At 48.2% G+C, this 12,836-nt stretch overlaps 1 protein-coding gene across 1 annotated transcript; it reads left to right on the top strand.

Annotated features, from left to right (window-relative positions):
* The first annotated feature begins 9,201 nt into the window (after nt 1-9,201).
* Nucleotides 9,202-11,451, top strand: TWIST1 (twist family bHLH transcription factor 1). The gene is made up of 2 exons (XM_052693880.1): nt 9,202-10,075; nt 10,581-11,451. Exon 1 carries the CDS (start codon nt 9,459-9,461, stop codon nt 10,029-10,031), a length of 573 nt encoding a protein of 190 aa, XP_052549840.1. The 5' UTR covers nt 9,202-9,458; the 3' UTR covers nt 10,032-10,075; nt 10,581-11,451.
* The last annotated feature ends 1,385 nt before the right edge of the window (nt 11,452-12,836 follow it).

Here is a 12,836-nt window from a genome sequence, read left to right as displayed (position 1 = left end):
GTACTGATAACTGTGCTTGAAATAGGAAACCGAGCCCTAGTGAGATGGAAGACACAGTTCAAGTCTTGTTGCTGAAAACACCTTTACCAGTCTCAAGGTAATAAATTTGGAGACATGCAGATGTCCATTACTTTACTCTGTCAACCGTAGTTGGGTTCACAATAGCTTAAGTCAATTCTCACAGTTATATTTTCCACACATCCAGGAACTCAGAGATTACGGCATCCCCTCTCAAATCATAAATGCCATACCTACAGGCTGAACCACATTATACTCTGAGACTTTTGTGATGTTAACAGCATGAAGTCTGCCCATGGAGAGAAGTGAGTGCTGCCAAAGCTATGATGTGAGCATATGGTATTTGTCATATTTTAAATATGCAAGCATATTTTCCCCAAAATAGAAATTTCTCATATTCTCTGAAAGTAGTAAAAGCATGAATTTTCGGTGTCCCACTGTTCAAATCCTTTGATGAATACAGTACGTAAGCCAACTCTTTGACTGAAGAAGATTTTGGAGGATAGGGTCAGGGATATATTTTCTTCCAAGCTAAGAAGACATACCACATATCTGAGAATGGTGCAGAATGTGAAATGATATAATGACATGTCTTTCAACCTGACTTCCCCTTCCAAATCGTAGTTCTCCTTAAGCTATGGATCATTAGCATTATTTATTGGGAGGGTTTCTGAAATTCTTCTGCACCATGCAAACATGCAGCATAATCCCAAAGATGCAGAATGACTTTACGGGAGGAAAAGAGGAGGCTTTGTGCCCAAAGTCTTTCTTCTGCTGAAAGCACTCAATGACACATTTTCAAATGGCAGGAAGTCTTCATGGAGAATGGTAATACTTGCCCTGCATAGGTGGAACTGCTGGCAGCACGATAGAGATTTCCTGGTCAGACAAAATCTGGGGAAAATACAAGCCATATTTGCTGCGGTTTCTTCCAACTCTACGCATAATGCTCCTGCTACTTGCATGGCACTTCTGTCCAGCACACGTATTGCAGATGGAGTGTTGTTATATTGTGTGCCATCTGACATGCCATAGGTGTTACTGGTAGGTCACTAATTCTTTTACTTTGGTTTTGGTGCCCTTGCAGTAGCATCTAATCTACTGTAGATTTCACATACCATTTTCAAATGCTCTTAATCAAGGTATAATAATGACTTTATGTTGTATTATATTTTCCCAACTTCTGGGAAGTAAGGAATTTGGGTTGATGGAAATTGGGTTTTGTTTGTCTGTTTTCCTCCCCTCAGTGAACAGTTTAGGAGTTGTATGTATGAAGAAACACAATGTATTCAACAGCTACAAAGAATGAAAATGTATCTTCTTTCTCTTCATAGCAGTATAGTTTGCTTCTGACCTATACTGTGTCACTGTGAACATGAAGAGCTGCTTTTATGATGGTAGCTGAGTGACTGTATCAGCTTCTTCTCCACTATCTACGTGCTTTTGGGTTAGCCACGTATTCTTGATATGAGCATTTATTAAGTACCTTCTCCTTTCACTGTGCATCTGATTTAGCAATAAGAACTTAATTTCCAAATGGTGAATTTAATCTTTAAACATGGATATTTTTATTTTTTTTTTTTATTTTTTTTATTTATTTTTTTTTTTTTAATGAAAATTACTGCCCACAGTGTTCAGAAGTGGGAAGGCTTAGATAGTTAAGCTGCCATCTACACTCACAAATCAGATAGTTTGAAATCTATACTAGTCCGTTAGTTCCTGCAATGAACTAACAACATGAAACCACAGAAGGAAGGATTTGGTGTTGCTAAATATTACCTGCCAAATTGGAGGCTATGTTGTTCTCTCAAAAGAGACAACCCATTCTGGGATGCATCTTTGCAAAGAAGAATGTGGCAGCTGTTTCACTTTGTTCAGCAAGATGAAAATGCAAAGAATTATCTGGGTTGATTGAAATTAAGCCAAATGACAGTGTGCCGTACCACAGCCACTCAATTACATACGTTGAATATAGATAAAGCTCTTGTTACCCATAATGGAATCTGGCCAGAGAACAACATTGCATGTCTTTTCAAGACACTAACAGATTTCCACTGACCAAAAGTTTAACATGCTGGCTGATAATAGCTAGATTTAAGGCCTTTTGGGGATAACCAAAATAGATCATGAATGTCACTGTAGATAACATATGGATGTAAGCCATTGCAATACAATTGATCAAACTTCTATCTTTTTGAAAGGAGTGATGACCATTTTTAATAACCCCCATTCAGCAAAAAATTCCTAGAGTCTTATATCATTCAGATTACCAAATACTGGATATAACGACTGAAGGGAAGTAGTGCAGCAAATACTGTGAGGCTGTATATGTTTGTTTTATATTTGTGTTCTTCTTCTTCTTCTTTGTTTATGTATGCTTCTTAATACTATGTACTGTACTGTAGAAAAAAAGATTATCTACTGGAATTATAAATGCCACTTGTAAGTAATAAAGCCCTTGCTATATTCCTTGCACATCCGCTGCCTTTAAATTTATCACAGCATCTGTTGTCACCAAGGGCTCCGTTGGCCTGTTTGCAAAGTGTATCACAGCAAAGAATAACATTACACCAAACATTAGAAAATGTCATAAACCAATTCAGAATGAATTGAGAACTAAACCTGGACTTATTTTAGAGTTAGGATAATATTTTGGAATGAAGCTTTTGTTCTGACTTTGAAAATCTGGGACATGTCTTACTATTTAGGGTCTGGTACATATACATATCACTAAGGTAAAACATCTTTGCACTTACAAAGTCAGCATACTTCAAGAATATTTCTACCATGCAGAAGAAATAAGTATGCTTGGAAGACTGAAAAAAAGATTGCATTTTCAAGCAAAAGATTATTATTATGAAAAAAAAATCTAAAAACTCTGTTGAATATTGAAGAACAATTGCAGACTTTACCCTCCAAATGCAGCCTATATTTCTTTTTATTCAACAATGTTCTCAGTCTGGACATGTTTTCACTTTTATTTTATTTAAAGTTTAATTGACCCATTTTAGGGTTTGATCTAAAGTCCACTGAAACACTCCCTTTGACATCAAAGAGTTTTGGATCAAGTCCTTAATGAATGCAAGCATAAATATTCTAAAAGGAGAAACTAATATTTCTTTGCTTGTGAGGTTAACTATTTTTAGTGCTGCAAGGTCAGATAGTGTACTTTGGCATGAGAATGTGTTTGCTATAGATATTCTTCAGGGAAGAAGCAGAAGAAGAAGCAGTGTGGTATTTTACAATGCAGCATAGATACAAATGCAGATGCTTTTCTCATGGTTAGAGTATACATAGGCACATGCACATATACATACACTGTGTGCACACTAATTTACATTAATATTATTAAACCGCTGACTCTTCTGGTAATTTTCTCTGTAAGTTTGGTAACCAGGATTTATTATCTAGAGCATCTTCTTTGTGTGAATTATTTTATGATTTGGTCCATAATTAAAACCAATAGACCTATGAACAGATAGGCAGTAAGGCACACTGACAAAAAATTACCCTATTTTGTAAAAACGGGCTAATGAGATCAGGGCTGTAAATGATGTTTAAGGTGTACAGTAGATCTTTAGGTATCATAGCAGATAGCTCATAGCAGAAAATAAACAAAACATTCCCACTAAAAAGAAATACATAGACTTTGATTCCACTCTAGTTTCCTTCTTAAAAAGAACATACTTGACAGAGATGAAAATAAACTCCTGTTTTCTCAGAAATCCCTCAAGTTCTAGCTGGATGCCACTAGAATATGGAAGAATTGGGTGGATGCTGACTTCTATGAGCATTTCCATCCAGGCTCTCCCCTCCCATGCAGTTACACTCAGTCCTGTGTGGTCTCTGAGAGAGAGGAGGAGGAGGTGGATGGGATCCAACTTCCAGATCTGGTATTCAATCAGACTACCAATCAAAAAAATAATAATTTCCATTTCCCTAGAAGAGCAGATGTGTATGTTAGAATGACCTTACAAGCCTGTTCCCTGTGTCACGCTAAGTCTTGCAGTTTGTTTCAGAGGTAAGGGAGAGCCTATCACTGTCGGGTGAATTCCAATGGGGTCTTCTGAGTCACAGTAGTTTCTCACATGACCCTTTTTTTCATCTTCTTTCTTGAGATTCAAAAGCAACTATAGGTCTAAAGCGCACCACAGTGAATACAGAGTGCAGGGAATCTTTCCCCAGGATGCAGACAGGACTAACAGTGGAAGGGCTTGCTTCCATGCTGAAATTCTGACTCTAGGACTTTGATTTGAATTGCATCAGCTGCAAAAAGAGTCTGAGCCCACTCTTAGGAAGGATGCCTTGTCCATCCATCATCAATGCCTAGGGTAAGCTCTCCTTCACCTTGGACTGGTAAACAGATTTTGTGGCTAAACAGGCCTGAAGTTTTATGGAGCTTCCATCAAGTGTACTGGAAGACTGAAGAAATAGATTTGATTGATGTGTGGGAGCAGGAAGAATACAAAAGAAAAAGAGAGAGAGATTTGCAGAGTTCAGGAAAGATAGGAGAGATGGAAAAACAAAACAACTTATAAAAAAATCAAAGGAGCTGAAATAACAAATAAACTCCATTATTTATATAAATAACTATTATCCCCTGGAGTGTAGATAAGCTTGTTTTACTAAGCAGTCTTTTCATATTTGACATGAAACCACATAAACAAGACCCAGAGCCATAATTAGGTGCAGAGCTCCACGACAGCATCAGATCTGTTGATCTTTTATGATGAGAAGAACCAGTCTTCTCTGTGGTGCAGAAGAGGGTACCGCTCAAGCTTCCACCAAGGTGCTCACTCTCACCTCTAGGCTCTTCTTCCACTGCCATGAATTATTTCTGGAGCTGAATAAAGTATCATATAAGTAAAAGACGTGATAGATATATGGAACAAGTGTCTCTTTTATAGTGATGCTTACTCGCTGACGGGGCAGAGGCAATGCCGTGGCAGAGGGGAGCGGGGCACAGAGCAGCGCTCCCTGCCGCCTGCGCAGCCCCGGGCGTGGGCTGCGAGCATGGGGCTGCCGTGTAGGGAAGGTAATTAAACGGCTCCTATCACTTTACCCTGTGCCAGTAGAACTTCGGGAATTTTCACTGAACAGTTATACCGCAATTGCGAAGTCGAGGTTAAAAGAGAAGGAAATGTCTTAAGAAAAATCACTGCAGTCATTTTGGCTATGAAATTGCTACACTGAATGATTCTCGAGTAATTTTCTCTTCGTTCTTACAAAGCTTAGGGTGGGAGTACATCTAGGAGAAACATCTGAACGTCCGCGAGGCTCCGTGAGGCCCCGCAACCCCGCAGCGGCAGAGGGAAGCAGCACTCGGGGTTATCTGAAGCGGCATCTCTGTGTCCGACCAGCCCCGAGCGGGAGGGCAGCATCTCCTCGCGGTGAGGCTCCGCTGGAACAGCCGCGGCCCCGAGCGCTGCCCCCGGCCCGGCCCGGAGGGGAATCGTGCCCTCCGGCGGCCACCGGCAGCACAGCCCGGCTGGGCTTCCCTGCCGCGAGTCTGGCGGCTCTGAACCGGCCGCAATTAATGGGAAGAGAGGAAAATGGGGAAGAAGGCTGTCACAGAGCATCTGAAGGAATTAAAACCTCAGCCCACGGAAATCAGTGGGGAAACTTCAACTGATTTCAACCAGCTTTGAACTTCTCCTGAAAGATATATCTGGAAGTGCATGTCCTCAGCCGTGCAGTCTGTGTCTGAGCACACACATAATGCCATGATTGCATTGTTGAATATCCCAAGAAATCCTCACCAGTGAGAGAACTCAGTACATTACCACCACGCACAGCCTTCCCAAGCTAAATTACAGCATGTGTGTGTGCCATATGGGTAACACTGAGCAGCCTACTGCAATACGGCTGTAATTTGCGTGTATGCAGAATAACACACTGATGGGCAACTTTGTACGTGTAACCACCATGCATAGTTCTTAAGCATAGTTCACATAAGTTCTTAAATTTTCCCGCTGACTTACAAACAGGCAGATGAAATGAGAGCTTCCATTCATTCCTCATCTTGAAATGAAGAACCACATTGGCAGCCCACTCCCCCTGAAAGCGGGGAGGCTCACTGGCTGCAGTGGGGCCTGTGTGTTCCAGTCTGAGGATGTCTTAGCAGCCAATGATACTACACAGGGATTGAGATACTGGTGGGGAAATCTCATCAGTGTGCCTCCCTACAATCACTCAAGTGGATTTTGTTTCCAGAGACACACGACTGAGACCACAATGAGAGTTAAAGCCCAGTTCATTGTGTTGCTCTGCTGACATTATCCCCCAGTTCATCTGCCTGGGAGCTCAGCATTTGTGTAGCTTTGTGTTTACATCCCAAGCTGTAATTGGAGTTGTCATTATAGCTGTGATGTATTGACATTAGTATACCTGATTTTGTTTTGTCCTGACTGCACTCTATGAAGGGCTAGACATTAGAAGCATGTCTTCTGGGGCTAAGATGCAGAAAGGCCATACAAATGGATGTGTGTTGACCGAAAAAGGCCCTGGAAAATCTCTGGGGTTGCTTGCAGCTTTGTTTGCTGCCTCCAAAGACTGAAGAATGGCTGAGAGATGTCTGAGGAGCCAGAATAGTGCCCACCCACACCATGCCTCCACATAGCAGAGAGCAGGACAGGTATCCTTCACTCAGTGCTTCAGGGAAGCCTGCAGGGCTGCCTTCCTGACTGCTGGAGGATCCAGGTGTGCTCCCACTGGCAGCCTAGAAGCAGACAACCTGAACTCAGCACAGTTTGCATCATGGGCTCAGTTTCCTTTGCTTCACAGCAAGCTAGTCCAAGATAAAACAAAAACCTAGTAGAAAATGATGCAGATTGCTGCAGTGATCGCTCATGCAGTGTGCAGGTCCCAGGCGCCATGTAGAATCTTTCAATTATTGCTGCTTGCTTTGCTGCAGCTTGAGTGGAAGAAAGAAAGGAAGGAAGGGAGGAAGGGAGGGAGGGAGGGAGGGAGGAGAGAGGGAGGGAGGGAGGGAGGGAGGAGGGAGGGAGGGAGGGAGGGAGGGAGGGAGGGAGGGAGGGAGGGAGGGAGGGAGGGAGGGAGGGAGGGAGGAAGGGAGGGAGGGAGGAAGGGAGGGAGGGAGGAAGGGAGGAAGGGAGGAAGGGAGGAAGGGAGGAAGGGAGGAAGGGAGGAAGGGAGGAAGGGAGGAAGGGAGGAAGGGAGGAAGGAAGGAAGGGAGGAAGGAAGGAAGGGAGGAAGGAAGGAAGGAAGGAAGGAAGGAAGGAAGGAAGGAAGGAAGGAAGGAAGGAAGGAAGGAAGGAAGGAAGGAAGGAAGGAAGGAAGGAAGGAAGGAAGGAAGGAAGGAAGGAAGGAAGGAAGGAAGGAAGGAAGGAAGGAAGGAAGGAAGGAAGGAAGGAAGGAAGGAAGGAAGGAAGGAAGGAAGGAAGGAAAAGGAGGCAATCCTTACCTTGGAGCTGCAGCTTCTGACATAAAGGAACCGCAACATTTCCCAGGCGGGTCATGGTGTTGAGGTGCTGGCAGAGGGCTGCTGGTCTCAGCAACCACAGCAGGGACAAGTGAACAGTGGGGAAGGTGTGCTCGTTCCATGTGTGCTTTCCCTCACCTGCTAAGTCCTCCTGTTTCTTGCCATCCTGTTCTTTACTATCTCCCAATAGAGAAAAGCTAGGATAGGCAGTTGCTTTCTCTCTCTACCGTCTGGAAGTCCGGTGGGGGCAAGCTTTCCCGGCAGGGTAGGGGGAGGCAGCTCCTGACCGCGGCGGGAGGCTCCGAGCGCTGCGGTGGGGCCGGGCCGGGCCGCACTGAGCCGGGGCCGTGCTGTGCCTTCGGCGGCGGCTGTCTCGGGGTCCTGGCTCCTCGCAGAGGGGAAAGAACCCGCAGGCAGCGGGAACAAACGGTTCTTTTCTCCCTGAGCAAGAAGCCTCTTTTTTTTTGTTCTTTCTCTCCTTTTTTTTTCTTTCTTTCCCCCCTGGGATTTCCCCCTCACCCTCAGCCATAGCACTCCCCGTTATTCAGTTATTCAATCCGCCTCGTACACCCACTTAAGTCGCTGCCGGGGAGTGTTGCCCCAGCGCTACTGTTGGGGTTCCCCAGCCGTGAAAGCGGCCGTGCGGTGCCTTCACAGGGAGTACCAGCGGTGCACGGCCCTGGCTACTCCCGGCTGGCAGCTTCTGCCTTTCTCTTATACGCTTTCCCCGTTCGAACGTGAGCTGTTGTTAACAAGATATACCACCTGCTCGGTGCTGCCAGCAAGCCGGGACAGAGACACAAAGGCGGGGGATGGGGAGAAATTGCTTTGCCTACTAATATAATTGAAAATAAATACGCTCGGTTCCCAGGAACAAATTCGGGTGCCTTCGAGGAGGGCAAACTGAAATGTGCGATCAGGGGATACATGGAGCTGGCAAAGAGTCCCATCACCGCAGTGCCAGGCTAGGCTGGAAGGATGCGGATCCTGCCCAGAGTCCTCCTAAGACAAGCGCAGGCACTAACGCCTGTGTCCGAAACCAGTGCTGAGCTCCCCTGCCGCTTCGAGCCCTGCATATGGCTTTCTCCGAGAGCAGTCCTCCAGTCTGACAGGACGGGGCTGTCCCTTTTCCTCTTCCCGGCCCAGAAATGTGCGGCCGCCTCAGCAAGCCGGACTTTGAGGGGGGTCGGAGATGGGAGCGGGACACAACCAGGATGTGCCTGGATGCTCCCCGCGGGGACTTTCCCCTTCCTCCCCCTTTTGCAGTTAGCCGTGCCCGCTGCAGCAGGGAACGTCCGAGATTTTGAAGCAGTGCCCCGGTGCTGCGAGGCAGCCCCCCTGGAGCGGTGCACACCGAGGCTTTAGGCCCCTTCCGCCGCCCCACACCGGGCACCCCACCACCTTCCCGGCCCCCAGCAGTACCCCCCAACCGAGAGCGAGCCGAGGGAGTCTGAGAGAGAAATAGCGGAGAGGGGAGAGGAGAAAGGGGCTGGGATAGGGGTATGCGTGTGCCGTGGGGGGGTGGGGGGGTGGGAGGAAGGCCGAATCACTTGTGAATGGCTTGAAAAAAATAATCGGGGGAGGGCGTGGAGGGGGGGAAGCGGAAACTTTCCTATAAAACTCAGCAAAAGTCCCTCCTCTCCACGTCAGGCCAATGACACTGCTGCCCCCAAACTTTCCGCCAGCAGGAGCTATAAGAACCTCCAAGTCTTCAACTTTCTCCCAATCCCAGACACCTCGAAGGGGCTCCAAGGAGGGATCGGGAGGGATTTTTTTTTAATTTTTTTTTTTTTGCTCGGCATTTTTTTTCCTCCTCTTGGATCCCGATGCCATCCCCCCTCCCCCCAAAGTGAGGTCCTCCCTCCCTCCCTCCCTCCTCCTCCTTCTCCTCGCAGGCCAGCGAAGCAGCCGCTCAAGGGGGAGCTGGCGGGTTAGGTGCCCCCCTCTTCTCCCTGCCCTCCCCCCCCTCCCGGCCCGCTTCTCGCGTCTCCCCCCAGAGATGATGCAGCAGGACGAGTCAAACTCGCCAGTCTCCCCCGCCGACGACAGCTTGAGCAACAGCGAAGAGGAGCCGGACCGCCAGCAGCTGCCCAGCGCCAAGAGGGGGGGCCGCAAGCGCCGCTCCAGCCGGCGCAGCGCCGGGGGCGCCGTCGGGGCCGCGGACGAGCCCTGCAGCCCGGCGCAAGGCAAGCGGGGCAAGAAGTGCGGGGCGGGCGCGGGAGGCGGCGGCGGCGGCGGCAGCAGCAGCGGCGGCGGCAGCCCGCAGTCCTACGAGGAGCTGCAGACCCAGCGGGTCATGGCCAACGTGCGGGAGAGGCAGCGCACGCAGTCCCTGAACGAAGCTTTCGCCGCGCTGCGGAAGATCATCCCCACGCTGCCCTCGGACAAGCTGAGCAAGATCCAGACCCTCAAACTGGCGGCCAGGTACATCGACTTCCTCTACCAGGTCTTACAGAGCGACGAGCTGGACTCCAAGATGGCAAGCTGCAGCTATGTGGCCCACGAGCGGCTCAGCTACGCCTTCTCGGTGTGGAGAATGGAGGGCGCCTGGTCCATGTCCGCATCCCACTAGCAGGCGGCTTTCTCCCCCACGCATCCCCCCGGCAGGAGCCCTAGGTAAGGCGGGGACCCCCAGAACGGCGGGGAAAGGCGAGGGGGCAGCGTCGTGAGTAGCCACGCGTGCCGGGGGGGAGAGAAGGAGGAGGGGGCCTGCTAGTCCCGAGGAGCCCGGCCTGCAGCGGGGAGAACGGGGCCGCTACGCGGGGCTGCCACCTCATATGCAGGTCCCACGCGCGGCGGGGCGCTGCCGCGGGGGTGGGTGGGCTGCGGGCGGGGACGCGGGGCGGATGCGGCCTGAGCGCTGCGCTGCGGGACTGCGGGTGGCTCCCGGCCGCGAGTGTTCGGGCGAGGACCCACGCGAGGCCCATGGAGAGTTCCTCGCTGCCTCAGCAGCCGTGGGGACTCCCGGAGCCGCCACACCGCGGGCACAGCACGGGCACGCGTCTCGCATCCTTTAGGCTCTCACCGTGCTTGTGTTTGCGGAGACAGTGAGGTGTAGAGGGCTCTGCGCATACCTTTCATCGTCAGTAACGAGTTTTCCGCCCTCTTTGGGTTTTTGCAGATTACATTGTTCCCACAGAAGGAGAAAATGGACAATCTAGAGACTCTGAAGTTGGATACCGTGTTGTGTTGTTGTTGTTCTTGTCTTAAAAAAAAAAAAAAAAATGTGCCAAGAATTTCTTGGAAATTAAAAGAGCAGCATCCAAAGTGAAAGCAGGGCGTGGGGAGCACTTAAGGAAAGTGAAAGAGCCGAGGGCTTGGACAGTGCCTATCCGGTGGGCGTCGGTACAATCCACACATCTCTGCATTCTGATAGAAGTCTGAAGCGTTCCAATTTTTTTTTTTTTTAATTTTGACGAAGAATGTTGGAATCTATCTTTTCCTTTTTTTAATTTGCCTGTTTTTAGGTGGCTTTTTTTGTTGTTGTTGTTTTTTATGTTTTGTTTTTTTTTTGTTGTTGATTTTTTTTTTTTTTTTTTTTTTGTATTGTTGCTGTCGTTTTGGCTTTTTTTTTTTTTTTTTTTTTTTTTTTTTTTTTTTTTTTTTAATGCATGCATTTCCAAGAGGTCGTGCCTATGAGCCACTGAAGAGAGGAAGTACGTTATTGTGGACTTTACTTCATTCTTGAGTGAAAGCAAACACCCAACCAAAGTATTCCTGTAGAGATGAAAACTTGTTTTGTTTTGTTTTTTTTTTTAGGGGGGAATAAGCTGGGCTCGAGCTGTTATATACCCGGTTCCTAATTTTTTTTTTAATTATTATTATTTTTCCTCTGAGAAAAAAAAATAAACATTTTATTTATTTATTGATGACCCATGTTAAAATGCAAATAGATCCGGTGTCTAAATGCATTCCTATTTTTATGATTGTTTTGTAAATATCATTGTATATTATTTTTCTGCAATAAAGAAATATGATTGAAATTTTAACAACCTTCAGGTTTGGTCTCTCTGAGAACTCCGGCTGGGAGCTGGAGATAAACACCCGCTAGTTGGGCTTAAAGGCACCCAAGAGAGAGGGGCCACAGTATAAACAAACCAGGCGAAAAACGAAAATAAACCGGCTACTGACAGACACAGGCGCTTTATTTATTGGGACAGCTTTATTATTGCACACCGAGGCTTTGGGGCACGGTGGACTCCCTCCTCCCTGTCCGTGCCCTAGGTGGGAGGCAGGAGCCCATCCCCAAGCGGCTTTGCCCATATCCTTCAGCAAAAGATATCTGTTTTAAGCAGAGATCCGTCCATTCGCAGGCAAAGAGAAAGTGAGTTTGCAATAGGGAAGTGCCTAGCGAGTGGAGTTTTCCGGTGGAAGTGATGTCTGACTGCTCTTGCTCTCTAGGGTCTTCCATATAATATATAGACTGGCGATCACGTTCTCGTTGTGCAACACACGGGGATGCGCTAACCCGCCCTCTTCTCTTCTACACATAGGGCGCGGCGAGACCCCCGTGTAAGAGAGAGGAAATCTCCAGACCTGAGGGCTCAGGAGGAAGGTGAAAAGAGGAAGATGCTCAAACAGCAACAAAAAATACCAAGAAAAAAAAACACCCCCAGCCCTTAACACCCGCAGCTGATTCCTCCTCTGCTGTCCCTCGCTCATTTCCCGGCTCCCCTATCCCCCTTTCTGCTCCTCCGCGGAGGCTGCGCGGGTGCGCAGTGCTGCCTGGAAACCTTGCAGAGCCCCCCTGCGGAGCCGGGGTCGGGCAGCCGGGACTCAGCCGGTGTCCAGGGCAAGGAGGATGGGGCATTTGTTCAAAGCAGAGCCTGTTTGCGTAGCCCAGGTTCAGTTGACTTTATTGCTTGAATGTTTTTGTTTCCATATCCCCATATTACCTTCTATTGCTGACATAACAGTCTAATGAATTTAATATCGTGCATATTTTAGGCCAGTGAGCAATGTTTACAGTAGAGAGCCCGCAGCGCTTGTTTGTATTGCCGGATTAGCGAGGACGTGGAAATTGAATGGGGGCCGCGGTGGTCGCGGACCCGCTGTGAGCTCCCGAGGGGCTTTGCCTCCCCCGCGGCCCCTCTGCTCCTCTGCACCTCGCCGGAATCCTCGTCCCGCTGTGGGTCGCCGCTGGGAGGTAACGTGTGGCTGCGGGAGCAGAGGGGCAGCGGGGCTGGGAGACGTGAGCGGGGAGAGGGAGTCAGCGTTCTTTACGGGACAGAATCACAAAGGAGGGAAAGGGCTCCTTTAGGGAGAGTGGCTCGTTTAGGATGAAGCAGATTGGGAAATGAACGGGGAGAAATGATGCTCGTTGCGCTTTGCGCGCGGGGTTACCTGCGGGATACGAGGCGAGGATCCCGACGCGTTT

The sequence above is a fragment of the Tympanuchus pallidicinctus genome, unplaced genomic scaffold (genome assembly GCF_026119805.1).
Source record: "Tympanuchus pallidicinctus isolate F22 unplaced genomic scaffold, pur_lepc_1.0 scaffold3, whole genome shotgun sequence".
Taxonomy (NCBI): Eukaryota; Metazoa; Chordata; class Aves; order Galliformes; family Phasianidae; genus Tympanuchus; species Tympanuchus pallidicinctus.
The sequence above is the reverse complement of the archived record's forward strand: the minus strand, read 5'-3'. Positions and strand labels throughout refer to the sequence as shown.

Bases quoted from the DNA above. Each gene is read 5' to 3' on its own strand.
- TWIST1 (XM_052693880.1), top strand. From the start codon at position 9,459: ATGATGCAGCAGGACGAGTCAAACTCGCCAGTCTCCCCCGCCGACGAC.